Source organism: Lissotriton vulgaris, chromosome 5 (genome assembly GCF_964263255.1).
Source record: "Lissotriton vulgaris chromosome 5, aLisVul1.2, whole genome shotgun sequence".
Classification (NCBI taxonomy): Eukaryota; Metazoa; Chordata; class Amphibia; order Caudata; family Salamandridae; genus Lissotriton; species Lissotriton vulgaris.
Genome location: NC_141693.1, coordinates 1,997,340,294 through 1,997,367,917, shown reverse-complemented (window position 1 = coordinate 1,997,367,917; position 27,624 = coordinate 1,997,340,294). Strand labels below are relative to the sequence as shown.

Here is a 27,624-nt window from a genome sequence, read left to right as displayed (position 1 = left end):
TGGTATAAGGAATTTTAACATCTTCACTCACCAGAGCACAACACACCCTCTTTTTAATCCTATTTCTGGCCACTGCTGTTACACCAGAGAACCAAGATATACCGCCTGACGCCTGTGTTTGCATCTGAGGGTTTTTTACGAAGGTGGTCCCTTCCACGTTATCATAGCCCCTGGATATACAGGACAAGTGGTTCATTCTCTCCCCTGATTTCCTGGAAACCTGCACCCCATGCACCTTTCCGTGTAGATTCATAGTAATTTCTGTGAATCCCGGACAGTAGTAAATTTCCTCTCGCGCGTAGGTATACATCTATGAGTGTAAATGGACTATTTTCTTTGTGAATCAGACGCTTTTTCTCTTTATCTTATTCCCGTCGTTCTCCCTTTTCTGCCTTTCTCTCTCTTGATGATGAAAAGTAGGAAATATTTTGGGAAACATAGATTACCAAAAACGAGTGCTGGTGTCCACCACGCACACCACATATTAACCAAGGAGAGGATGTAGGCTAACGGCTAGAGCAGTCGAAGCTAGGGAACCGAGTTTGAGTCTCGGCAGGGACGCTCAACATCCTGTGATTCTGGGCAACTCACTTAATCTCCCCATGCCTTACAACAATTAATGTGTCCTCATGTAACGAAACTGGTGCTATGTAAAGCGCTCTGATACCCGATATCTTCGGGTCTAGTTCTCGCTATATAAAACTCTTAAAAAAAAAAAAAATACAAAAAAAGTACTGCTGCTGTCTATGGTTGTGTATGAAGTTTGTGCACCTGTGTACATGCACATTAGGTTTGGGTGAAATTTAAATTACACCGATGTAATTCACATCATTTTGGGTATTTCGCATTACACTTGTAACACGAAAGTTCTGAAATCATGCCATTATGCCACTTCACGTAATTACCCACTATTCCTGGTCCAAATGAACTGTGAAACGCACCATTCGTGGTAATAATTTTCTTCGAACACATGAACAACAGAACACGTATGACTGTTGTTCTCAGGGATTTCTTTAAATTCATCCTCGCATCAAAAACTGAACCGAGGACGCATTTTGGGCTAAAATCTAATGCGAATAGACAGATTTGCACTCCGCATAAATCCATGAAATTTTGCGCAATTTTGCCAAAATGTAATCTAATTATGTAAAAGTAAATTACCTGAATTTGTACCCCCATCCCATAATCACATGACTTTTCAGGCCTTTTATGAGTGTTTTTTCTGACTGAGACACACGCCTTGTGTGGGAACACTTTCCGAAGTCGCAGGTCAGACGGGGTTACTGGGCTCAGACGGGAAACATCCTTTACAACGCAACTTTTACCACGCAGTGCTTTTACATCGCAACGTTTACAACGCAAACCATTATAACGCATTGCGCTGGGGCGCGCTCTAGGGTAGGGAATAGATTTAATTTACTATCCAACACCTTCCCTAGTGTCCACGGGGACTGGAGTTGGAATAGTAAATGAATCTATTCACTATCCAGCGCCCCTCAACACTATGCGTTGTAAAGGCATGCGTTGTAAAAGTTGCGATGTAAAAGCATGCGTGGTAAAAGCATGCGTTGTAATGTCATACATCCGGCTCAGACGTGTCAATCAGAGCCTTTCACCGCTGTTCTGCGGGGTCTTCACCTTAAAACTGAGTACAGACCTCACCCAGGAGTGATTTTCTTTCACGCTTGAGCCTCAGGGTAGGAAAGTGAAGCGGTCCGAGGCTGACTCTGGAAGGTGGTGAGGGGGCGGAGACTCAGAACTCAATTAACCAATTAATACAAGTCAATACATCAATATCCACACAGTGCTTAGTCTTTGAAAAAGAAAAAGTCATTTACTGAAACCACACATAATGTAACACAGTACACAATCTTTCAGGAGCAAATTCACTCGGGCTTCACTCACTCCCTCAAGGCTCAAAGAGCAAGGCAGCCTCGGCTGCTCCTGTGGACACCTTTGGGCAACCTTCCAGTACAAACCAATGCTAAACTCACAGAGAAACGCTTGCACTATGGTGCAAAGATGTGTGGTGGCTCACTGCAGCACAATTTTGCACCAGCGCTAGGGAGAGGGGAGGAGAGTGCCATATTTTTGTAAATTTGGGGGCAGATTTACAACCCCCCTGCGCCACCAGTACGTCACTTTTCGTGACCTACTGGTGGTGCAGGGGGCTCCTCCATATGTACAAGGACAGGAAAAGCCACACTGCTTGACTTTTCCTCTCCTTGTAAATACAGCCCCTTCACACGCAGCACTTTACGTTGAAGGGGGGTGCCATGGGTGTTGCTCTGGGTGTTCCCACGCAACACCCATGGAACAAGACACATCTCCAGATTTATGAGAAATAGTATATCTGGAGATGTGTCTGAATGCTACGCCAGGCTAGAGGTGGCGTAGCGAGGTGGCGTAGCGAGGCGCAACGAGGAGAAATGTTTTAATTTCTCCTCGTTTTTTCCTCTTTCAATGCGTGCTGCATTCTACAGCACACATTGAAAGAGGATAAAACCTTTAGTGATTGTTTTTGTGCAGGAAGGTGCCCCTTCCGGCACAAAAACAATCTCCCCATGGCGCAGGCATCCTTGCACCATGGTGCAAGCGTGCCTGCGCTTAGCAGCTGTTTGAGCACCAGCACAGGGGAGAGCACAGGAATGCAACATATTCTTGTAAGTATGTAGCATTCCTGTGCTCTGAAAGCGCTGCAGCGTGGCGCAGCCAAATGGCTTGCGGTGCCACACTGCGGCACTTTCTTGTAGATCTGCCCCTTGGTGCTCTCCTGCTCTCTCATTCCCACGCAGCACAGCATTTGTGGCTGCTGCACTGGCCTGTTGAGAATTTAGTACATTTGGGCCACAGTCTGTTCATGCTGCAGAGACAATACATGAGTTTCAACGTATGAAATCATACACGGTGGTCTCTAAAAACACCCTCCGTGCCAAACACGGCATATCATTTATAGTACTAAGGATTTCTGAGCAATTCATATATTTTGGATTCTAATCAGACGTTAATGCTTGTGCTCCAGTTTTTACCAAATAAAAAGACGGGTCAGTATGACACTAAGTAATGATCGCCGTTACAGCCTGAGCGCCAAGATGCTCCTTGGAGCGGTAGCAGCACTGTATAAGTGGGATTTTACATTACATTACACGTTTGTTTATTCAACATGTGACCGAATCGAACCTATAAGCTCTGTCCTGAAGAAGCCTATTTTTAGTTGAAACGTGTTGACTGCATGCGTTTTTCTATTTGACGAAGAAAAGGACAAAAGAAAGCAAGACTGTCAAGCAACAAGCAACTCGTCTACCTTCTCCCTCCATACTTCAGCAAAAAGAGTTTCTTGTTATGATTTGAAAACTCTGGTTGCCTCTAATTTTCAAGTTTTATGACGTCTAAAGTGTGACCGACTGGTAGGGGGTCTTTTGAGGTGGGCAACAATCTTTACGTATCAAACTTGTGATGATTTTGGGTGGTGCAGTGACTAGGTTCCCTAGCTGCCAATATTTGTTCGACAAATGCACAAGTTCCTGGGACTCACCTCACGTAGGGGTGCCCGTCCTTCCCTGGTGCTTCAGTGGAGCTATTCAGCTCATCCACCTTGGCTCGATCATGCCCCCTCTTGTTCTGACCATGGCCTCCCTTGTACAAGGACATTCCCAGTGGCAATCCCAAGTAGGGGGTCAGCTCCTTCCCTTGAAGCAGGTTCCAGGTAGCCTCTGGTTGAAGACCCCAGGTTTCTAGTTCTCAACCTGGCCGGGTCTTTGGAGATGAATACCTCAACCCTGGAGCACAGAGGGTTTCTCATTCTCCACTTGTGTGGAACCCCTGGTTTCCGGTAGAAGAATCGTGGCACAGTGGCTTGGAGGCTCATGTCTGCTCGAGAATTGCAGCCAGCAGTTGTGTATTCTGACGCCCGCTCTGGGACTCGTTATAGGTGGTTCTGCCCAATTGCTTAATCCATTCAGACTGGTCCACTCAAGGCCTTCGTTACAAGGTGAGGCCAGATGAGGCCGGGTCTGGTGGCTTAGTGAACTAATGCTCCCACTACAGGGGCTTCTGTTTCACCTCATGGTCACAGGTTCAAAATCCCGCTGGGTCCACTCAGCCTTTCATCCTTTCTAAGGTCAATAAAATGAGTACCATTGAGTTGGGTAACAATAAACATCTGTTATTCAGTGCCAAGATGCCCCTTTGGGGGTGAACTTGCGCTTTACAAACACACTTGTTATGTTGTTAAAGGAAGGCACTTGTCAAGGCCTAATGTACTTTCCACAGGGCTCAGGAGTAAAATGTAAATGTAAATGTAAATGTAAATGTAAGGTGTTTTGTAGCGCGCTCAATTACTACCGGAGTATCCTGGCGCGAATGACCGCTGGGGAACCCGTCCTGGCTTTCCCTGTGAGATGGTCCCATGCTGGGTATCTCCAAGGTGAAGCCAGGCATCCCCGGCGTCTGTGGGGGGCCGTTGTAGAGATGAGGCAAGCTTAATGCCCAGAGTTACCGAGTGTGATCACTGCCCAAAGTGGGCACCGAGGCGAGAATTATCAGTCCGCTGACCCTGGTCCTCGACCCTGCCGCGTCGGGAATCGAACCCTGGTCCCGGGCCGTTCTCAGCCTCCGGGTCTGCCGCCTCTAACCAGTGAGCCACACCTCTCCACTCCAGCTCTTTGGCCCTCTGTAGCTGCCTAGGGAGTAGATTTATGGACCTCTGGGAGGCTCAGTGGTGCTAAGTACACCTTTTGCCTCAAACGCCAGCTGAGTTATTGCAGCAGCCCGCCTCTCGCCCAGTGCCTTTGTGTGCAGAGGACGGTGCATTGATGCAGTATGTGGAACGTAGGAGATAAAACACAAGAACCCTCATCCTTAGCCATACCCTTAAAAAAGTTCCTGTACTTCTACAAATAATCTGTGAGGACTGAGGAGCAACACCGGTGGCAGAGAGGGAATCATCTGGGGTTGGGTGTGGCAGGGAGCAGTACATGAAGGGAGAGACAGAAAACACATACACACTCATAGAGAGCTGAATAAACATAAAAAAGTAATCCCATGAAAATGAGCAGTGGATGGATCCAATCAAAAGGATGGTAAAGGGGATATGGTCTGGGGAGGAACATACACAGAGAGAGGAAGGAAAGCCATCCAATAAGAAGCAAGCAAATGAGAGTGACAAGAAAGCTAACCAATGACAAGCAATGGGCGTGGTCTAAGCCCGCTGTACATTTTTGGTATGATCCACAGAAGGGTGCACTACAGCCAGCTGCCTGAAAGCTATCTGGTAGGCGAGACCTAACTGTAGAGGCCACCCCGGACACGAATAGCGCTCTCGTTCTTGCGTCTGTCTGATACGGACATCGCTGTGCGACAAGATGGCGTCAAATGTAAATGTAAATGTATAGGCATTTATATAGCGCACTACTTACCCGTAGGGTCCCAAGGCGCTTCGACCGCTGCGAAACCCTTCCTGGCTTCCCTGAGAGATGGTCCCTTAATGGGTATCTCCAGGGTGAGACCAGGCATCCCCGGCGGTCTGGTGGGGCCGTTAGTGAAGATAAGGCAAGCTAATGCCCAGAGTTGCCGAGTGTGATCGCTGATCAGAGTGGGCACCGAGGCGAGAGAATTATCGAGTCCGCTGACCCTGGTCCAGAAACCTGCCGCGCCGGGAATCGAACCCTGGTCCCGGGCCGTCCTCTGCTCTCGGGTCTGCCGCCTCTAACCAGTGAGCCACACTACTTCACTAGGCCTCCCAATCTCCTCGGCTGCCTTTTATGAGGACTCTATAAAAATGTAAACAATGGACGCTCCTTCTCACTACCCTTCGTTCTACTCCCTCTCACGGTCGGTAAAACAGAAGAGCCCACGGTGAGCGATGATCGCACGATAAAGAAGAAATGTATAATCTGATGGAATGCGCTCAAGTCCCTTGCGGCCTCATTAAAAGCTATTGCTTTCCCCTAATTACCACATGCGCAGGGCTCGCCGTTGTATGCAAATGAAGCTCGCTCCACCCCGGCGGAATCACTTTGTTCGTGTTTACAGGTTCCTATTACACGCTCGGCCGATGCTTGGGGGGCTGAGGACGGCTAGACAGGAGGACAGGCCTTGCTGCGGGCACTTGGTGACTTTAGGGGGTCCTGGTGCGTCAGAGGCACGTCAGTGACCATGAGAGTGATGCTGAGTGGGTCTGAGATCACAGAACAGACACGTTTAGACTAGTCGCTTTCTTTTATTCATGCTTCTGTGCAGGGCACAAGTCCAAAGAAACATAGTGGGGCACATTGTTTTCTGCTGGTGTTCTTAATCCAGCACCAGGGATGGACTGGCTACCGGGCGTTTTGGCGTGCTGCCCAGCTGGGGGATGATTTCGTTGATGGGACCTGTGTGTGCTGAAAAACATTTTGTTTTGCTCTGTTTATTTCGAAGCACACGCAGGTCCCCATCAATGAAATCAGCCCCCACCGCAGTGAAATCCGCCCCCAGCTCGGCAGCATGCCAAAACGCCCGGTAGCCAGTCCGGCTCTGTCCAGCACAGAAGCATGCACATCTGTTGTGCAGTAAGCTATAGAAGGGTTAATGGTTTAAAGGTCTTGCAAGGTAAGAGATTCAGACAATTCCCTCACCCCCTTTACTGGGTTCTCTCACAAATAAAGAAGATTCTGCCCTCAGGAAGGAATGTTAAAAACACCCTGAGCTCAGGTTTAAGTCATAGAGGCATATTTGTGATGCACAGGGCTTAGCCATATCTATAAGGCCAGGTAAGGCCACCCGCAGAGCTTTTCATGGCCTTGTAGATAGGGAGTAAGGCAGGGCTCGAGTCAGGGTACCACGTGGGTAGACGGCGTCCCCCCACTTATTTTGCCAAGTGCTTAATTTGTAAAAAAATTAGTGCCAGGGCCCTCGACAGGAGGACACTAGAGCTTACACCATCCGTTGCACCTGGCAGCACTGCCAATGAACGCAACAACACACTACTAATCATCACACTCTTAAAAGTGTGACAATTCAGTCCATTACAGGCCCCCAAAGCTATAAGAATGGCTTTGGAGGCAAATACTACTAATTGGAAATTTAAATTTAAATAATAAACAGAAGTTGTTGTGCTTGTACCTAAATTGGCAGACACCACTACCATGTGGCAGACAGTTATAAGCCCAGGTGCTGGAAATTAAGTGCTGGTGCTGAGCACCTGAAAGCACCGGCACAAATTAAGCACTGATTTTGCCGGGAGCTCGATAACCAACTACTGCCAGAGTTTAATGTGCGTGCTTGTTCACGGCCGTAGTGACACCTCCTTTGATCTGTAAAATACAGTACACATGAAGTGTCTCAGCCGTATGTCATGCGCTGGCTTCTCTGATGGCAATCGCATCTAAGGGAGAGCGAAGGGAGGCAATGAGTCTGATGGTGCAAGCCACCTTTCGTGACGTCACTTCCTGCCGTGACGTCAGCGTCCCCCCACTTCTTTTTTAGGACTTGCGCCCTGGAGTAAGGTGAGGCAGCACAAGTCTCTGCCTTGCCGTACTCTGCTTGAAAGAGGCGTTCCATGGGTGTTACCGGGGGTGTTTCCACACAGCACCCATAGAATTTGGCACTGCCTAGATTTACAATATCACGTAATCCTGAGGCAGCGCCAAAATCTTGCGCCTCGCTAGAGTAGGCGTTAATCCTCTGTCCACGTGTGCTGCATTCTACAGCACACGTAGAAAGAGGAAAACGCCTGTCATGATGTTTTTGTACAGGAAGGTGGCCCTTCCTGCACAAAAACAAATGTGCCAACACCACAGACACCCTGGCACCATGGTGCCAGGGTGTCTGCTTTGGCACAGGGCTGCACAATGTGTGCTGGTTGAAAGGACGAATGCAACATACCTTGTAAATACGGGACATTCCTGCCCTTTCGAGCAAGTGTAGGGCAGCGATACTGCCCTACGCCAATTCCTTGCACAGGGCTTACCCCATAGTGTTTGTAAACACAGACCGCTGCTGGGCTGGCGTACAAAGATGACACATCTAAGCCTCTTTCAGCCTCAGGTAAGAGGACCCGACGGGCTTAATTACAAGCCCAATGTGCGGCCGGAGGCACACAGGGCTTACCCCTATCTACCCTGCACCACTTTTCATGGCCTCCTAGAGATGGTGTAAGGCAACGCAGCGCAAGTCACTGCGTTGCCTCACATTGCGATGGGGAGGCGTGCCATGGGCGTTAAGGTGGGTGTACCCATGTAACACCCGTGGCACGCGGCACCGAGCTGTAAACCTGGGAATGGATCAAAAGCCCCCGCCTCCCCAGCGGGGTGTGAGGGAAGGTGTCCCCTCCCCACAAAAACAACCTGATTTCAATGTAGACCCCCTTGCACTATGGTACCAGGGGGCCTGCGTGGCACAGGGCAGCCATTTTGTGCCACGCAGTGTAAGAGGACAGGGATGCGCCGTTTCTCATGGACACAGGGCATCCTGCCCCTTTCTTTCGACATAGGGCAGCGCAGCGCAGCGCAGCAGGAAGGCTTGCAACGCTGCCCTACTCCAAAATGAGGCCCCGAGTCTCCTCTCTAAAAATAGAGGGCGAGTCCGTACCCCAACTATTAGCTAAGAAAACAGAATGAGCTTAGAAAATGTGTACAGCTAAACAGCGTAATCTCAGGAAACGAGGAGCAATGCATAATGGTGGGGATCCATGATACAGAGGTGCGCTGCTTAACAGCGCCAGCACTGGAAACAGATGCGCTGCTTAACAACGCCAGCCCTGGAAACAGATGCGCTGCTTAACAGCGCCAGCACTGGAAACAGATGCGCTGCTTAACAGCGCCTGCACTGGAAACAGATGCCCTGCTTAACAGCGCCAGAACTGGAAACAGATGAGCTGCTTAACAGCGCCAGCACTGGAAACAGATGCGCTGCTTAACAGCGCCAGCACTGGAAACAGATGCCCTGCTTAACAGCGCCAGCACTGGAAACAGATGCGCTGCTTAACAGCGCCAGCACTGGAAACAGATGCGCCGCTTAACAGGGCGAGCACTGGAAACAGATGCACTGCTAAACTGTGCCAGCACTGGAAACAGATGCGCTGCTTAACAGGGCGAGCACTGGAAACAGATGCGCCGCTTAACAGGGCGAGCACTGGAAACAGATGCACTGCTAAACTGTGCCAGCACTGGAAACAGATGCCCTGCTTAACAGCGCCAGAACTGGAAACAGATGAGCTGCTTAACAGCGCCAGCACTGGAAACAGATGCGCTGCTTAACAGCACCAGCACTGGAAACAGATGCACTACGAAACTGTGCCAGCACTGGAAACAGATGCGCTGCTTAACAGGGTGAGCACTGGAAACAGATGCGCCGCTTAACAGGGCGAGCACTGGAAACAGATGTGCTGCTAAACGGTGCCAGCAGTGGAAACAAATGCACTGCTAAACTGTGCCAGCACTGGAAACAGATGCGCCGCTTAACAGGGCGAGCAATGGAAACAGATATGCTGCTAAACAGTACCAGCAGTGGAAACAGATGTGCTGCTAAACAGTGCCAGCCCTGGAAACAGATGCGCTGCTGAACTGTGCCAGCACTGGAAACAGACCTGCTGCTTAACAGGGCGAGCACTGCAAACAGATGCGCTGCTTAACAATGCCAGCAGCGGAAACAGATGCGCTGCTTAACAGTGCCAGCAGTGGAAACAGATGTGCTGCTAAACTGTGAAAGCAGTGGAAACAGATGCGCTGCTTAACAGTGCCATCACTGGAAACAGGTGCGCTGCTTAACAGTGCCAGCACTGGAAACAGATGCGCTGCTTAACAGCGCCAGAACTGGAAACAGGTGCGCTGCTTAACAGTGCCAGCACTGGAAACAGATCTGCTGCTTAACAGGGCGAGCACTGGAAACAGATGCGCTGCTAAACAGTGCCAGCAGTGGAAACAGATGCGCTGCTAAACTGTGCCAGCACTGGAAACAGATGCACTGCTAAACAGTGCCAGCACTGGAAACAGATCTGCTGCTTAACAGGGCGAGCACTGGAAACAGATGCGCTGCTAAACAGTGCCAGCACTGGAAACAGATGTGCCGTTTAATAGGGCGAGCACTGGAAACAGATGCGCTGTTTAACAGGGCGAGCAGTGGAAACAGATGCGCTGCTTAACAGTGCCGATTCAGAAAAGGGGGTGGTGATGAACAGAATGTCTGAATTAAGCAGACCACTCTTACCCAGTCCAAAGATCAGGGCTTGATCCATCACCGTTTTTAGCTCACTGCACCATCCCAGCTCAGAACATGACTACATGCAAATTAGTCTGTTCCTGTCCCAGTGCATGATGGGAACAGGGCAAACCAAACTACCAAGCCAATTCTTATACTGGGAAGGAAACAAGCTACCGGGGACCGGTTTCTGGCATTTCAGTCGTCGTCGGCCCGGCTTGCTTGAATCCTGATGGTGCAATGAGCAAGGGACTCACATCTGAGTATACCCTTCCACGCTTATGGTGGACAAAATGATTCAGAAAAGGGGAATCAGATGTGCTGCTAAACTGTGCAAGCCCTGAAGCAGGGGTGAACAGCTAAACTGTGCAAGCCCTGGAAACAGGGTTGTATTGATAAACTGTGCCAGCACTGGAAACAGATGCGCTGCTAAACTGTGCCAGCCCTGGAAACAGATGCACTGCTAAACTGTGCCAGCACTGGAAACAGATGCGCTGCTAAACTGTGCCAGCCCTGGAAACAGATGCGCTGCTAAACTGTGCCAGCACTGGAAACAGATGTGCTGCTAAACTGTGCCAGCACTGGAAACAGATGTGCTGCTAAACTGTGCCAGCACTGGAAACAAATGTGCTGCTAAACTGTGCCAGCACTGGAAACAGATGCGCTGCTAAACTGTGCAAGCCCTGGAAGCAGGGGTGAACTGCTAAACTGTACCAGCACTGGAAACAGATGTGCTGCTAAACAGTGCCAGCACTAGAAACAGATGTGCTGCTAAACTGTGCCAGCACTGGAAACAGATGCGCTGCTTAACAGGGCGAGCACTGGAAACAGATGTGCTGCTAAACTGTGCCAGCACTGGAAACAGATGTGCTGCTAAACTGTGCCAGCACTGGAAACAGATGTGCTGCTAAACTGTGCCAGCACTGGAAACAAATGTGCTGCTAAACTGTGCCAGCCCTGGAAACAGATGCGCTGCTAAACTGTGCAAGCCCTGGAAGCAGGGGTGAACTGCTAAACTGTACCAGCACTGGAAACAGATGTGCTGCTAAACAGTGCCAGCACTAGAAACAGATGTGCTGCTAAACTGTGCCAGCACTGGAAACAGATGCGCTGCTTAACAGGGCGAGCACTGGAAACAGATGTGCTGCTAAACTGTGCCAGCACTGGAAACAGATGTGCTGCTAAACTGTGCCAGCCCTGGAAACAGATGCGCTGCTAAACTGTGCCAGCACTGGAAACAGATGTGCTGCTAAACTGTGCCAGCACTGGAAACAGATGCGCTGCTAAACTGTGCAAGCCCTGGAAGCAGGGGTGAACTGCTAAACTGTACCAGCACTGGAAACAGATGTGCTGCTAAACAGTGCCAGCACTAGAAACAGATGTGCTGCTAAACTGTGCCAGCACTGGAAACAGATGCGCTGCTTAACAGGGCGAGCACTGGAAACAGATGTGCTGCTAAACTGTACCAGCACTGGAAACAGATGTGCTGCTAAACAGTGCCAGCACTAGAAACAGATGTGCTGCTAAACTGTGCCAGCACTGGAAACAGATGCGCTGCTAAACTGTGCCAGCAATGACTTGGGTGTCAGGAATTAATTTTTGTAATGTATATTGAATTAATAAACACTTGTTGTTCTGCTCATCTCCAAATTACACACACAGCACCACCATGTGGTAGACTGTTATAGTGCAGGTGTTCACAATTTAATTGCCGGTGCTGAGCATCGGAAACCCCCGGCTCAAATTAATCACAACTGCTCTCCTGCATTATGGCTCCAAGAAAGAGGGCTCCACTCCAAAACGGTGGGAGCTCAGGAAACAGGGGAGCGCTCTGACATGGAGGGAACCCAGGAAACAGGAGTTGTCTCCTAAATAGTGGAAGCTCAGGAAACAGGGTGCACTCATAACAGATTGAGCTCAGGAAACAGGGTGCACTCATAACAGATTGAGCTCATGAAACAGGGTGCTCTCATAACAGATTGAGCTCATGAAACAGGGTGCACTCATAACAGATTGAGCTCAGGAAACAGGGTGCACTCATAACAGATTGAGCTCATGAAACAGGGTGCACTCATAACAGATTGAGCTCAGGAAACAGGGTGCACTCATAACAGATTGAGCTCAGGAAACAGGGTGCACTCATAACAGATTGAGCTCAGGAAACAGGGTGCAGTCCTAAGAGTGCACTGCGTGAAAGAGGGGCGCTCTGTTAGACACTCTGAGCTCTGGAAGAGGGGTACACTGCTAAGCATGCTGAGTTGGACCTGGTAAAACCGGAACCGTGTGTTCTTCCCCATTCCATGTGATATAACTCATAATAGCAGGTTTAGGTGCTGGAAACATTCAATACAGCCACGTTAAATACGCCACGCTATATACCAACACGCCAAATACCACCACATTAAATACCACCATGCCAAATTCCGCCATATTAAATACCACCACGAATCGAATAGTAAAGGCAAAGTGTGAGAGAGAGAATGAGGAGAGAGAGAGCGAGCGAGTGAGCGGTGAAGAAATCCCCTTGAGTGAGAGATCGGATGGTTTTAGGTGAATTCGCACGCAGGCCCTACAAAGGCCGCGGGAGGGGGGGTGGGGGCTTACGTAAAAATAGTTTAAGTAATAAATATGCAAAGTAAAGAGAATACGGTTTATTAGCATGTTTTAACTATGTGCCTTAAGTAAAACCAGTCACCCCCCAAGATAGAGATACAATGATGAATACTGTTCTCATTGGAAAGGGGGGTCAAGTGAAGGGACGAAGGGAAGGAGAGAAGGGGGGGGGGCATTCGGGAGAGAGAGAAACAGAGGGAGAAAGGAAAGAGAGACCAACAGAAACTGAGAGAAAAGGAGAAGAGGGTTCAAGAGATGAGAGAGAGAAAACAGAGGCGGGAAGAGAAAAGAAAGGAGGTTGAAAGAGGGGCGGCAAGAGGATTTGAGGGGCGAGAGAGAAAGAAGAGAGGGTGAGGCAGAGGGAGGAGAGCAACAGAGTGCGCGAGAGAAGAAAAAGAACAGAGGGAAAGAAAGAAAGAGACAGAAAACAGAGATGAAACGAGGCGGGTACAGACGAAGCCTGAAATAGACGAGGAAGCAGCTTCAGGAGGCGGAAATGAGCGCGAGACCCGCGCGAGACACGGGGTAAGAGAGAGACATTGAGATAGTTCCAGATTTAGAAGCTCTCGAAATAGGAGCCCTCGCGCCCCGTCAATTATTCATCGATGCGCAGTCTTTTCTTTCCAATAAGTAGAAATAGCTGATTAGTCAGTAATGCGCGCGCTGCTCGCCTATTAGTACCGGAAATGAGCTCATGGTGGGGGGGGGGGGGCATAGAGGCAGGGGTGGGGGTGTGCCCCCTTTACATCTGATGTGGACATTTTATTTATTTATTTATTTATTTATTTATGAGTTTTTCTATAGCGCGGACTTTACCCGAAGGCGTCAGAGCGCTTCACAAAAGGAACGTTAAGGAGACATGAGGAGAAAATTACAAGTGAATAAATTACAAAAGCAGACGTTAAGTTACATGAGGTAAACGTGACAATTGTGAGCAAACAAAATACATGAGGTAGCAAACAGTGCAATACAGGAGAAAGAGTGACAAGTGTGCAGGTTACAAGAGAAAACAAAGTACAATTAGAGGTAATATACTGCATAAAACAGACTCACGGGAACTGAGGCGGAGAAACTTTCCACCCAAACCGGTTTTCATTATTTTTTCTCTATTAATCACCTTCACTTATTTGCCGCCCACACGTCGAAAAATATTCTTTTGTTCTCCATTTCGTATTCACGCTCCTAATGTTTTTATCTTAACCGACAAAACCCCCGAGTGTCTACTTTTTCTCACACCCCACCCACATAACTGTCAACAAGCATTGGCAACGCCATGAGGTCGAGACCATTAGCATTGCGCATGCGCCGCCTACAAAATGACGTTGGCACTTTTGTTTTCTTTTTATGACAGAAAAAAGAAAAAATGCGCAAAAGTTTTTTTTAGCGTGCATTGGGCAAGGATGGGGGTAAAAAGGAACAAAGGGGGCGAAATCACTGGTGGTGGAACAATTTTCAGAGTGCAGTTGCTGCCATCAAAGTTACTTCACTGAAGGGATAGAAATGGTGAAAATCCCAGTATCACACAAGGAACAAGGGTTGCAAATGACCCCCGCCCCCTCAGCAGGAGCGCGGTAAGGCTGGGGTCTGTAGCCAGAGGTGCACTTTGGAGCACACTGTCACAAACACATATAAAGCATGGTGGTAGCGCCTGTCATTTACAGACAACACATTTCCCATTGAAATGGCCACTAATGTTGCACTGATATACACACTTTTTTTCCAGGCATAACTACATTGCTCACAAGTGATATGTGGAGATCGGGTTTCAGCTAATATTTAGCAACGACACATCACCAAGTAAAGTGTCTTCATTTATTTTAATCATATTAAACTCTTTTTTTCCCGTCACACTTCAAAATAACAAACAAATGATGTACTCCATTTGTATCTTCCTAGCAGCTGATATATTTTGAAATATTTGTACACTTCATTTACAGATATTTAAAAGTTGTTGAATGTTATAAAAATACCTGACATTCTACAGCCTGTCCTTCCACACTGTCCGTACCCAGCAAGTCTGCCAGGAAGTTCACGTTATAAAATCCTCTCACTTTGCAGTCAGAGAAAGAAAGGTAAACACCAATCTCCAAGATTAAAGAATAAGCAGAAATGTTTCGGAATACTTAGCCTGACCTTTGACCTCTCTCTGTCTTTCACACACAGCAAATCTGACCAAATCAAAAAACTAAAAGGAATCTTTATTGCTCATTCGTCTCCTGAACGCCAGCATGGTTGGTTTGGGGGTGCTGCAGCACCCCTTGTAACCTCACTTCGAGCGCCCATGTGCGGAAGCGGCATGGAGGAGGATGGGGGAATGTGGGTGCAACATAGTGAGGGTGGGAGGGAGGCATAAGCAACACAGTGAGGGTGGGAGGGAGGCACAAGCAACACAGCGAGGGTGGGAGGGAGGCATAAGCAACACAGCGAGGGTGGGAGGGAGGCATAAGCAACACAGTGAGGGTGGGAGGGAGGCATAAGCAACACAGCGAGGGTGGGAGGGAGGCATAAGCAACACAGCGAGGGTGGGAGGGAGGCATAAGCCACACAGTGAGAGTGGGAGGGAGGCACAAGCAACACAGCGAGGGTGGGAGGGAGGCATAAGCAACACAGCGAGGGTGGGAGGGAGGCACAAGCAACACAGCGAGGGTGGGAGGGAGGCATAAGCAACACAGTGAGGGTGGGAGGGAGGCATAAGCCACACCGTGAGGGTGGGAGGGAGGCATAAACCACACAGCGAGGGTGGGAGGGAGGCACAAGCAACACAGCGAGGGTGGGAAGGAGGCATAAGCAACACAGCGAGGGTGGGAGGGAGGCACAAGCAACACAGCGAGGGTGGGAGGGAGGCATAAGCAACACAGCGAGGGTGGGAGGGAGGCATACGCAACACAGTGAGGGTGGGGGGGAGGCATAAGCAACACAGTGAGGGTGGGAGGGAGGCATAAGCAACACAGTGAGGGTGTGAGGGAGGCATAAGCAACACAGTGAGGGTGTGAGGGAGGCATAAGCCACACAGTGAGGGTGGGAGGGAGGCATAAGCCACACAGTGAGGGTGGGAGGGAGGCACAAGCAACACAGCGAGGGTGGGAGGGAGGCATAAGCAACACAGCGAGGGTGGGAGGGAGGCATAAGCAACACAGTGAGGGTGTGAGGGAGGCATAAGCCACACAGTGAGGGAGGGAGGCATAAGCCACACAGTGAGGGTGGGAGGGAGGCATAAGCAACACAGTGAGGGTGGGAGGGAGGCATAAGCCACACAGTGAGGGTGGGAGGGAGGCATAAGCAACACAGTGAGGGTGGGAGGGAGGCATAAGCAACACAGTGAGGGTGGGAGGGAGGCACAGCAACACAGTGAGGGCGGGAGGGAGGCATAAGCCACACAGTGAGGGTGGGAGGGAGGCATAAGCCAGACAGTGAGGGTGGGAGGGAGGCATAAGCCACACAGTGAGGGTGGAAGGGAGGCATAAGCCACACAGCGAGGGTGGGAGGGAGGCACAAGCCACACAGTGAGGGTGGGAGGGAGGCATACGCAACACAGTGAGGGTGGGAGGGAGGCATAAGCCACACAGTGAGGGTGGGAGGGAGGCATAAGCAACACAGTGAGGGTGGGAGGGAGGCATAAGCCACACAGTGAGGGTGGGAGGGAGGCATAAGCAACACAGTGAGGGTGGGAGGGAGGCATAAGCCACACAGTGAGGGTGGGAGGGAGGCATAAGCAACACAGCGAGGGTGGGAGGGAGGCATAAGCAATACAGGTTGGGGAAAGCAACAAGGAGGGCACAGGTAGGGGAAGGAACAACTGGGAGCAAAAAGAAGGGCTTAGTTGGGGGAAGCAACGCAGAGAGCATTGGGAGGCAATAGGAGAAACACATGGGCTTCCTTGGAGTGGAGCAGGTTTGTAGTGTGCTGTAATGCCTGGGCCTAACCATATACTCCTTCGTTTCCATGCATGGTGAACATTAATCACTACTGCTGCTTTGCTCTCTTCCCCTTTGAACTGAAGTGATTCGTTTCTGGTGTTTAAATCCACTTCATGTTGGGTCGTAACCAGTGGTTAATTTGTAAAAAAAAATAAGTTCTGGGGCTCTCGTAAGCACTGCCTAAAACAGAAGCCATGAAACACTACAAGTGGGGAGAGGACGTGGTGTCATGGCCAGAGCTGGCGACCTCGGAGCTGGGGAACCAGGTTCAAGCTTTGGTGTCGGCTCAACATCCTGTGATTCTTGGGGAATCATGTAATCTCCCTGTGCCTACCAAAAATGAATGTCTCAACTGGTGCTCAAGCACTGGTTTTGAGAGTGTAATGCCGGTGCTGAGCACTGGAAACCACCACCTCAATTTAAGCACTAGTCCTACCTTCTTGTCTGGTTGCCTCCCACCTTCCCTGATCCTTTATCTTGAGTGGCTGAGCACTTATTGTTTGTGTTTCAAATATTTTCCCCAAAATGTGAGCAATTTTTCGCTTTCTCTCGGCCCTACATAAGAGGTAGAACAATGAAAAATCTGTCATCTAAATGGTGCCAAAAATAAGGGTCCCTGGTGGTTTACCTCGGCGCTAGTTGCCCCAGTTTGCACCTCTGGACTAGCAGCCCCGAGCTGTGGTCAGGAGGGTGGTTCACTAGTAGACCATGTGTGGTTTCAGGAAACGAGGGCTCCTCCTAGGTCGAGACTCAGGGCCATAATTATGACATTTGTGGCGAGTCACCTTGCCGCACTCCCCTGTATCTCGGGGAAAGCCCAGGAAGGCGCTGTATTTATCCAGTACGGGGCATTCCTGTCCTTTCCCCTGCACTGGCGCCTTTTTGGCAGCCTCGCACCAACGCAGGCACCCTTGCACCATGGTGCAGCAAGCACCTTCCTGCACAAAACAATCCTGGAAGGCTTTCTCCTCAGGCTTTTTCCTCTTTCCGTGTGTGCTGCATAGAAAGAGGAAAGAACAAGGAGAAATAAAGCTATTTACATGGTCTTGTAAATCTGGAAGTGTGTCAAAGTACCACGGGAGTTGTGTGGGAACACCCACCCGGAACTTCTACCCGGAGCAGAGTAACGCAACGCAGGAATTTGTGTGCTGCGTTGCATGAATGCATCTTTCTGGAGCCACTCAGAGTGGCTTTGTGTGGCTTCAAAGGTATGGCTTACGGTTTGCATCACCCTCGTACCACATTGCGTGGTGCAAGAACGACGCAACCCGGATCAGAAATATGGCCGTGAGTGAGGCCACTGGGGGGAGGGGCTAGCAGCACGGAGGCATCTTCAGGGCCACAGACAGCCTGGATACAGCAGTAGGCCACCAGGGGGCGCCATCCTTTCCACTGGCCCTGGGTCCCTGCCAGTCACCCTGAAGCTTCCAGTGAGGGCTAGGTGTGGGTGGAGGGTGGGCGGGGCCTCGTCTCTCAGGCAGGTCCCCGGAGGGACATGGCAGGAGAGACATGGGGGAGCGGAACGATGGAGCCCGTGAGAGACAGGATCCTGTTGCTTGAAACGACTAAGTTCCTTTATTTCTCTGGCGGGGGGAGTGGATTGGGGGGGATGGGGGGGGGGGGGGGGGGGAGAAGTGATCTCAGTTCGGTGGCTGTGTAATGAGCCCTATTTCTGATCCACGTCGCCTCCTATTAATAGCTTCCGCAGCAGTGAGCGCAGTTAATACTTTCTAATACGGTCTCATCGGCGCAATGAGACAGCTGCGCCTCAGGGTGACCTCTGACCTCTGCTGCTGAGCCCCAGATATCAGTGGATAACTGTCCCCCTCCATGAGACCGCATGAGGACGAGCAAAGAGACGTCAAGAGTCTTCGGGGTATATTTACAAGGGAAGGGGCAGAGTGCGGCGTTAGCCTTCTTGGATTAACGCCGCGCTCCGCCTCTTTGGAAACCATATTTACAACAATACAGTGCAGCCCTGCGTTTTCCCCTGTGTTGGTGCGAATTGCAGCTGCCTAGTGCCAACGCTGGCATCCTGGCACCATAATGCAAGAGTGCCTGCGTTGTGGGACTAATTGTTTATGTGCAGGAAGGTGACCCTTCTTGCGCTCAAACAATCTTAAATGGCGATCTGTAACTTCTATGGGTGCTGCTTTGTGCAACAAACATAAAAGTTGCAACTTGTCATTTTTGAAATGATTGTTTTTGTGCCGCAAGGGACACCTCCCTGCACATAAACATCATTTATGGTGTTTAGCTGTTTCTATGGGTGCCGGACAATGCAACACAGATAGAAACAGCAAGAACGAGGAGAAATAAAGCATTTCTCCTCATTGCACCATGTTAAGACCAGGGGTTTTGGCCCTTATTTCTGGCGCTGCCCCATATTTTCGCCACCCTTGTAAATATATGAGGCAGCATCAAAATCAATAGGTGTTGCGGCACAACACCTACAGTAACACCCATTTCCCACCCCTTACACGGTAAGTAGAGCGTGAAACGTTGCCTTGTTTACAAGGCGGTATTAAGCCATGTTAAGTGGCTTAACACTGCCTTGTGAAAAAGAGGAAGCCTGTATCGCCACAGGAGCTTCTTTAAAAGTGACGTTCCTGTGGCGATAGGGGCTTGTAAATATGCCCTTCGTGTGCCCAGGAATGTAAACCCCCCAGAGCTTCTGAAACCTCGCACCCAGGAAGAGGGGAGAGCCGGTCTGTGGTCAGGTGAGATCTCAGTGGCAAACAAGAGGCACTTGGGAGCAGTCTCGGAAGAGGCTTCTCTCGGAGTGAATGGCATGTTTCATAGAGTAGATTCCATTCAGATCTCAGGTGCAGAAGTGCGAGTCCACACCCACTCCGGTGAAGCTCCCTCCCCATCACCTGCCACATCACATGGTACAATGAGAGTACAGCTCTGTCAACATCACCCTCTGGAAGCCCTCACGTCTCATTATGAGCCACATCACACCCTAGGCACCACATCACACCCTGGGTACCACCTCGCCACATCACACCCTGGGTACCACCTCGCCACATCACACCCTAGGCACCACATCACACCCTGGATACCACCTCACCACATCACACCCTGGGTACCACCTCGCCACATCACACCCTGGATACCACCTCATCACATCACACCCTAGGCACCACATCACACTCTGGGTACCACCTCACCATATCACACCCTGGGTACCACCTCGCCACATCACACCCTGGGTACCACCTCGTCACATCACACCCTGGGTACCACCTCGTCACATCACACCCTGGTTACTACCTCACCACATCACACCCTGGGTACCACCTCATCACATTACACCCTGGTTACTACCTCACCACATCACACCCTGGGTACCACCTCGCCACATCACACCCTGGATACCACCTCATCACATCACACCCTAGGCACCACATCACACTCTGGGTACCACCTCACCACATCACACCCTGGATACCACCTCGTCACATCACACTCTGGTTACCACCTCATCACATCACACACTGGGTACCACCTCTTCACATTAACACATACTACAATCTGAGTACAGGCCTGCCACATCACCCTCTGGAGACCTTCATGTCTCATCATGAGTCACATCACACTCTGGTTACCACCTAGTCACATCACACCCTAGGTACCACTTCACACCCTGGGTACTACCTCATTACATCACACCCTGGGTACCAGCTCGTTACATCACACCCTGGGTACCACCTCACCACATCACACCCTGGATACCACCTCGTCACATCACACTCTGGTTACCACCTCATCACATCAAATCACACACTGGGTACCACCTCGTCACATCAACTAATAAAGCAATCTGAAAACAGCCCGCCACATCACACTTTGGAGACCTTCAAGTCTCATCAAGAGTCACATCACACCCTGGGTATCAACTCGTCACATCAACACATGCTACAATAAGGGTACAGCCCTGCCTCATCACACTTTGGAAACCTGCACGCCTCATCAATAGTCACATCACGCCCTGAGTACCACCTCATCACATCACACAGTAGGTACCAGCCCATCACATGGAAGCATATTACAATCTGGCACCTCCCTGCCACATCTGGAGCCACGTCACACACTCTGGAGACCTTTTCTCCTTCGTGTGTCGTATCACACCCTGGGTACCACCTCATCCCATCACACCCTGGGTACCGCCTCATCACATCACATCCTGGGTACCGCCTCATCACATCACACCCTGGGTGCGACCTCATCACATCACACCCTGGGTACCAGCCCATCACATGGAAGCATATTACAATCTGGCACCTCCCTGCCACATCTGGAGCTACGTCACACACTCTCGAGACCTTTTCTCCTTCGTGTGTCGTATCACACCCTCGGTACCACCTCATCCCATCACACCCTGGGTACCACCTCATCACATCACACCCTGGGTACCGCCTCATCACATCACACCCTGGGTGCGACCTCATCACATCACTCCCTGGGTACCACCTCATCACATCACACCCTGGGTACCACCTCATCACATCACACCCTGGGTACCACACACCAGGAGCCACGTCGTACTCTGGAGACCTTCCCTCCCTCGCGTGCCGAATCACACCCTGGGGATCGCTCCATTCACATCATGGACCACATCCCAGTCTGGACACTGTCCGTTCACATCTTGAGCCTTCTCACACTGGAGGAACACCCCTCACCAACACAAGCCACTCTGCTTCCTACAAACACCGCTGCTCTCCCAGCACCAGGGATACTAGGGGTCTGGGGTTGGGGTGGGGGGGGAAGGGGAGGAGCAGACTAGAAGAAGGCCTTTCAGAAATGGTTGTCTTTGTTGCACCAAGTGCCTGCCCATTGACCAATATGTTCATCTCTCTCCCCCTCGCAGGAGAACCCGTACCTCTGCAGCGACGAGTGCGACGCCTCGAACCCGGATCTGGCCCACCCTCCCAAGCTGATGATGGACCGAGAGGAGGAGGGGCTGGCCACCTACTGGCAGAGCGTGACCTGGAGCCGCTACCCGGAGCCGCTGGTGGCCAACATCACCCTGGCCTGGAACAAGAGCATTGAGCTGACGGACGACATCGTGCTGACCTTCGAGTACGGCCGGCCGACCGTCATGCTGCTCGAGAAGTCACTGGACTACGGCCGGACCTGGCACCCGTACCAGTACTATGCCGACGACTGCATGGAGGCCTTCGGCATGCCCGCCCGGCGCGTCAAGGAGCTGTCGGCCACCAACGCCAACCGCGTGCTCTGCACCGAGGAGTACTCACGCTGGGTGGGCTCCAAGAAGGAGAAGGACGTGCGCTTCGAGGTGCGGGAGCGCTTCGCCATCTTCGCCGGGCCGGACCTGAAGCGGATGGAGAACCTGTACACGCGCATGGAGAGCGCCAAGGGCCTGAAGGAGTTCTTCACCCTCACCGACCTCCGGCTGCGGCTGCTGCGGCCGGCCCTGGGCGGCACCTACGTGCAGCGGGACAACCTCTACAAGTACTTCTACGCCATCTCCAACATCGAGGTCACTGCCAGGTGAGCTGGGCGCGCGCGGAGGTCTGTGGGGTCACTCCCGGGGTCTGTGGAGTCACTCCTGGGGTCTGTGTGGTCACTCTTGGGGTCTTAGGGGTAAATCCCAAGGTTTGTGGGGTTACTTCCGGGGTCTGTGGGGGGCACTTATTGGTGCAGCCACTCAGTCTGCTTCACTTCAGCTGCCCTTGTTGTCTCTTTCTCTCTCCAAGACGCACTCCCTGGCGCAGTCGCTCTGTCTGCTTCTGTCCCTCTGTCTGCTTCTGTCGTTCACTTCAGGTGCCCTTGTTGTCTCATTCTCTCTCCAAGATGCACTCCCTGGCGCAGTCACTCTGTCTGCTTCTGTCCCTCTGTCTGCTTCTGTCGTTCACTTCAGGTGCCCTCGTTGTCTCTTTCTCTTTCCAAGACGCACTCCCTGGCGCAGTCGCTCTGTCTGCTTCTGTCCCTCTGTCTGCTTCTGTCGTTCCCTTCAGGTGCCCTTGTTGTCTCATTCTCTCTCCAAGATGCACTCCCTGGCGCAGTCACTCTGTCTGCTTCTGTCCCTCTGTCTGCTTCTATTCTTCACTTCAGGTGCCCTCGTTGTCTCATTCTCTCTCCAAGATGCACTCCCTGGCGCAGTCACTCTGTCTGCTTCTGTCCCTCTGTCTGCTTCTGTCCTTCACTTCAGGTGCCCTCGTTGTCTCATTCTCTCTCCAAGATGCACTCCCTGGCGCAGTCACTCTGTTATGCTATGTTATGTTAACTGGGATTTGTAGAGCTCATATTCACCAGCAGGTCTCTTAGCGCTTTGAGAGAGTGCCAAACCCCACCAGCAGTCACAAATACAACACTTGCAGGGGCTTTATGCCGTGTCCAGAGCCTCCCTGAACAGAAGAGTCTTTAGTCGTTTCCTAAAAGGGAGGAGTGTGGGTTCCTTGCGTAGATTCACGGGCAGTCGATTCCATAGTTCAGGAATTAAGACAGAAAAGGCTCTGCTGCTTCTGGATGTAGTTTTAACCCCTTCCATGCGGGGCTAACTCCCCCACGGTGCGAGGTGAGAGGGGCCGCGCGTGGCGCCGCGGTGCTCGTGACGAGCCCGGCTCTTCATGCTGCACAGTGGAGCTGTGCTTATGACGAGCTGGACTCGTCACGACTCCGCCCACTCCCATAGAATGTCCACACAGGCGGGGTATTAGCCGCGCGTGGGAGGGCCGCTGCAGTTATGACGAGCTGAACTCGTCATCAGCACAGCTCCAGTGTGCCTCATGACGAGCGGAGCTCGTCACAAGCATGCAAGGGGTTAAACTGTGGACAGGCCAGAAGGCCTGCCTCGAACGACGAAGTGTACATCCCGGCACGAAGTTCCCTACGCGCTCCTTGATATAAACTGGGGCCTGGCCGTGAACGGCTTTATGGGCGATGCAGAAAACTTTGAACTTTGCTCTCTGTTTAATGGGGAGCCAGTGCAGTTGCTGCAGCAGGGGGGTAGCGTGAGCCCATCTGGGAAGCCTGAAGATCAGCCTAGCTGCATCACTCTTGGTCCCCTGCAGCTTCCTGACAGTTTCTCAGGGAGACCAATATATGAGGCATTACCATAATCCAGTCTAGACACGATCATAGCCGACTCGACCATCGGGAGTGTGGCCGATGAGAGGAGAGGGGCAAGTCTCCGCATCGGTCTCAATAAGCCCACACAGGTTCTGACCACGGCAGAGACTTGATTTGCTATGGAGAGATTTGCATCGATCTTGATGCCTAAGCTTTTTACAACCAGAGCTGGCGTAGGGGTGGTGCCCAGCTCGTGCCCAGGAAAGGTCGTTCCAGGGATTGTTTTTAGAGGAAATGACGAGGACCTCAGTTTTATCGGGGTTGATTTTTAGCGAATTAGCTGTCCTCCAGCTGACCGTGTGTCTGAGTATGTTTTACACATGGGTGTGGGCTTGCGGGGAGTCGTCAATCTGGAGGATTAATTGTGTGTCGTCTGCATAGTTAAATACTTGGCAGTCTATGCGGACCAGAGCGGCCACTAGTGGCTGGAGGTATATGTTGAGAAAGAGAGGGGACAGTGCTGAGTCCTGGGGGACACCACAGGTGAGTGTGCCAATGTTCGACGCCTGCTCGCCCAGTTGGACCCTTGGGACTGACCTGACAGGAAAGACTCAAGCCATTGGTGTGCCAACCCACGGATGCCCAAATCGGAGACCCGGGCCAGAAGCTGAGCGTGATTGACCGTACCGAACGCCGCTGACAGATCTAAAAGGGTCAGGGCGCTCTGCTGTCTGCTGTCGGCCATGAGCCCAAGTTCCTCCATCACTGACAACATCACCAGTCCTGTGCTGTGGTGGGCCCTAAAGCCAGCCAGTAGTTGTTGTTCCGCAATAAACAGCGAGAGTGTTTTAAGAACATGTTGTTCCACTACTTTCGCCAGGAAGGGGAGCTGGGAGATGGGAGCTGGGAGCTGGGCCTGTAGTTCTTGAGCTTAGCTACATCTGCCCTTGTGTTTTTGGAGTAGGGGGTTGACCCTGGCTTCCTTCAGACTGGCGAGCACATAGCCTGTCTCCAGAGAGCGACTGAGTAGATCAAGGATCGCCCTCTCTATCCCGGGAAGTGCCATTCGGAATACCCTTGGGGGACAGGGGTCCGCTGGTGAGCCTCATTTAACACGGATCATCAGGAGTGACAGGGGGGCTAGATCTAAACTGGGGAGAGAGGGGAGTTACTTGCCGGGGATGCAGGGGGGGCTATATCTCGTGCCAGGGGGCACAGGTTAGTTAGGGTGTTGTTATATAGCACAAACTTAACCCGAATCTGAATCGGGTATCCGAGCGCTTTACATAACACCAGTTGCGTTACATGAGGACACGTTCATTTTGTTAGGCACGGGGAGATTCAGTGATTTGCCCAGAATCACAGGATGTTCAGCGTCATTGCTGAGACTCGAACCCAGTTCCCCAGGTCCGAGGTTGAGCGCCCTAGCCGTTAGGCCAACTCCTCTCCAGGCCCGGACTGGCCATAGCGGGCACCGGGCAATCCCCCAGTACGCCGCACAGGTGGGGGACGGTTTTGGGCCCCAGGGAGCCAATTTTGTTACAGGCCCGTTTTTGCATCATAGCTGCAAAATCGGCCATGTAACAAAATCGGCCGAAAACCGGCCCCGGCAAAGAGCTTGGCGGCACCCCCGGCGGGAGGGGGGCCGGCCGAGCACTCTGCCAGGGTCGGTTTTGGTTCCCAGTCCGGCCCTGCTCCTCTCCCCTAGTTTGAATGTCCCTGACTCTTTCTACTTCCGTCCCTCTGTCTGCTTCTGTCCTTCACTCCAGCGGCCCCTCGTAGTCTCTTTCTCTCTCCAAGACGCACTCCCTGCGCAGTCCCTCTGTCTGCTTCTGTCCCTCTGTCTGCTTCTGTCCTTCACTCCAGCGGCCCCTGGTTATCTCTTTCTCTCTCCAAGACGCACTCCCTGGCGCAGTCCCTCTGTCTGCTTCTGTCCCTCTGTCTGCTTCTGTCCTTCACTCCAGCGGCCCCTGGTTGTCTCTTTCTCTCTCTCCAAGACGCACTCCCTGGCGCAGTCCCTCTGTCTGCTTCTGTCCCTCTGTCTGCTCCTGTCCTTCACTCCAGCGGCCCCTCGTTGTCTCTCTCTCTCTCCAAGACGCACTCCCTGGCGCAGTCCCTCTGTCTGCTTCTGTCCCTCTGTCTGCTCCTGTCCTTCACTCCAGCGGCCCCTCGTTGTCTCTTTCTCTCTCCAAGACGCACTCCCTGGCGCAGTCACTCTGTCTGCTTCTGTCCCTCTGTCTGCTTCTGTCCTTCACTCCAGTGGCCCCTCGTTGTCTCGTTCTTTTGCCGTGTCCTGGGACTCCGCCCCTCTCTCTCCATCACTGTCTCGCTCCCTCTAAGTCCCTCCCACTCCCATCCCCTCACTCACACCCTGCAGCCCCCCATACTTTGCATTTCCCACCAACACTTCCTTTCCACCTCTCACCGTGGCTTGTTGCCTCTCAGCCCTTGTAGCCCTGCGTGGAAAGTTTAGCCAACTTTTGGGTTTCAATAGTCAATAGCGCACTGCATTCTGGAACGAATACTTACATGTTTTACTACATGCCCGGGTCCCCCGGGGCTCAAAGTGTTGTTGTCTGCCATGGCAGGGGGTATGGAAACGGGGCCCGTCCCACATTACAAGCTAAGGACCGTAAGGTGAAGCTTCACAGAGGCCTGGGCTGGGGAGAGTCAGCCTCCTACCTCGGGGGAGATCCGACGCCAAGGGGGGGGGGGGGGGGGGGAGACACACGGTTGGACGACGTCCACCCACTTTTTTCATAGGGTGAACACCGTCCACCCTGCCAAGAAGTTGCCCCCACTAAATACTGTGCTGAATTCGTGTCATTTCCAAGCACCGGGACGCATTCAGCAGCGCCTGCACCTTGACTGCTTTCCATCTGCAACAAGCAGCAATGGTACAGGAGAGGAGGGCACTTTCTTATTTCTGACTCCTGCTGGGCCCATAACAAAGGCCGAATTTGAGGGTCACACCTGGAAGCAAAGGCAACAGAGAGGAAACAGAGGTTAGCACTTCACACACACTTAAGAGAGGCAGCTTTTCACTTTGTTCAGGTTATGTTTACTAGATCTGCATGCACTGGACGAATGTCAGATGTGTCGGTCTCTCCCAGTATTTACATAATATAGTAAAATATCTTCCATTTTCACGAGCCCAAGACTCTGGCCTAGATATGGCGGCCCTACTCCCCTTCAGGAACTCCCCCCCCCCCCCCCCCCCCGCCCCAGCACCTTGAAGCAGCCTCATGGCTGTGTTACACTTTATAAAGACCCAACATTGCATATCTATTGAACGTAGAGTAGCCCCGCTGAAAAGCGATGTCGCTAGCGGAAGTGCATGCACCTTTCATGACACACTTAGCAGCCATGCTCTTTAGTGCTGCTACTGTCCATTATAGGCTAAGAACCCACTGGGAAGTGCTGGCACTAGCAGCTAATCATAAGGTGGCTCTGCTGAGAAGTGCTTAACATGGACTAGTAGAACTACTGTGTTCAGAAGTGCCAACAATGTAATGTGTATTACCACAATAGTAACTCTGCTGCGAAGTGCCAGTAATGTGTATTACCACAATTGTAACTCTGCTGAGAAGTGCCAGTAATGTGTATTACCACAATAGTAACTCTGCTGAGAAGTGCCAGTAATGTGTATTACCACATTAGTAACTCTACAGAGAAGTGCCAGTAATGTCCTTCACTATTCTAGTAAGTCTGCTCAGAAGTGTTAGTAATGCAGTGGTGGCCTGTGCAGGTTAGCATGGTGGGGGGGTTGGGAAAGGGGCGGTGGCGGCTGCCTCTGAACGGGGTGGTGAGGCGGGAGTGGGTTAGGATAAAAAAATAAAAATAAACGTACCTGCTTTGCCGCTGAATCCACCGCACGCCT

At 51.5% G+C, this 27,624-nt stretch overlaps 1 protein-coding gene across 2 annotated transcripts in view; it reads left to right on the top strand.

The window, feature by feature from the left end:
* Positions 1-27,624, top strand: part of NTNG2 (netrin G2) — a 278,222-nt gene that overhangs the window by 54,819 nt on the left and 195,779 nt on the right. For both annotated transcript variants that reach the window (XM_086924769.1, XM_086924770.1), the window contains exon 2: positions 21,580-22,223. In XM_086924769.1, the coding sequence (XP_086780895.1) occupies positions 21,580-22,223 (644 nt within the window). The remainder of the gene's footprint in view (positions 1-21,579; positions 22,224-27,624) is intronic.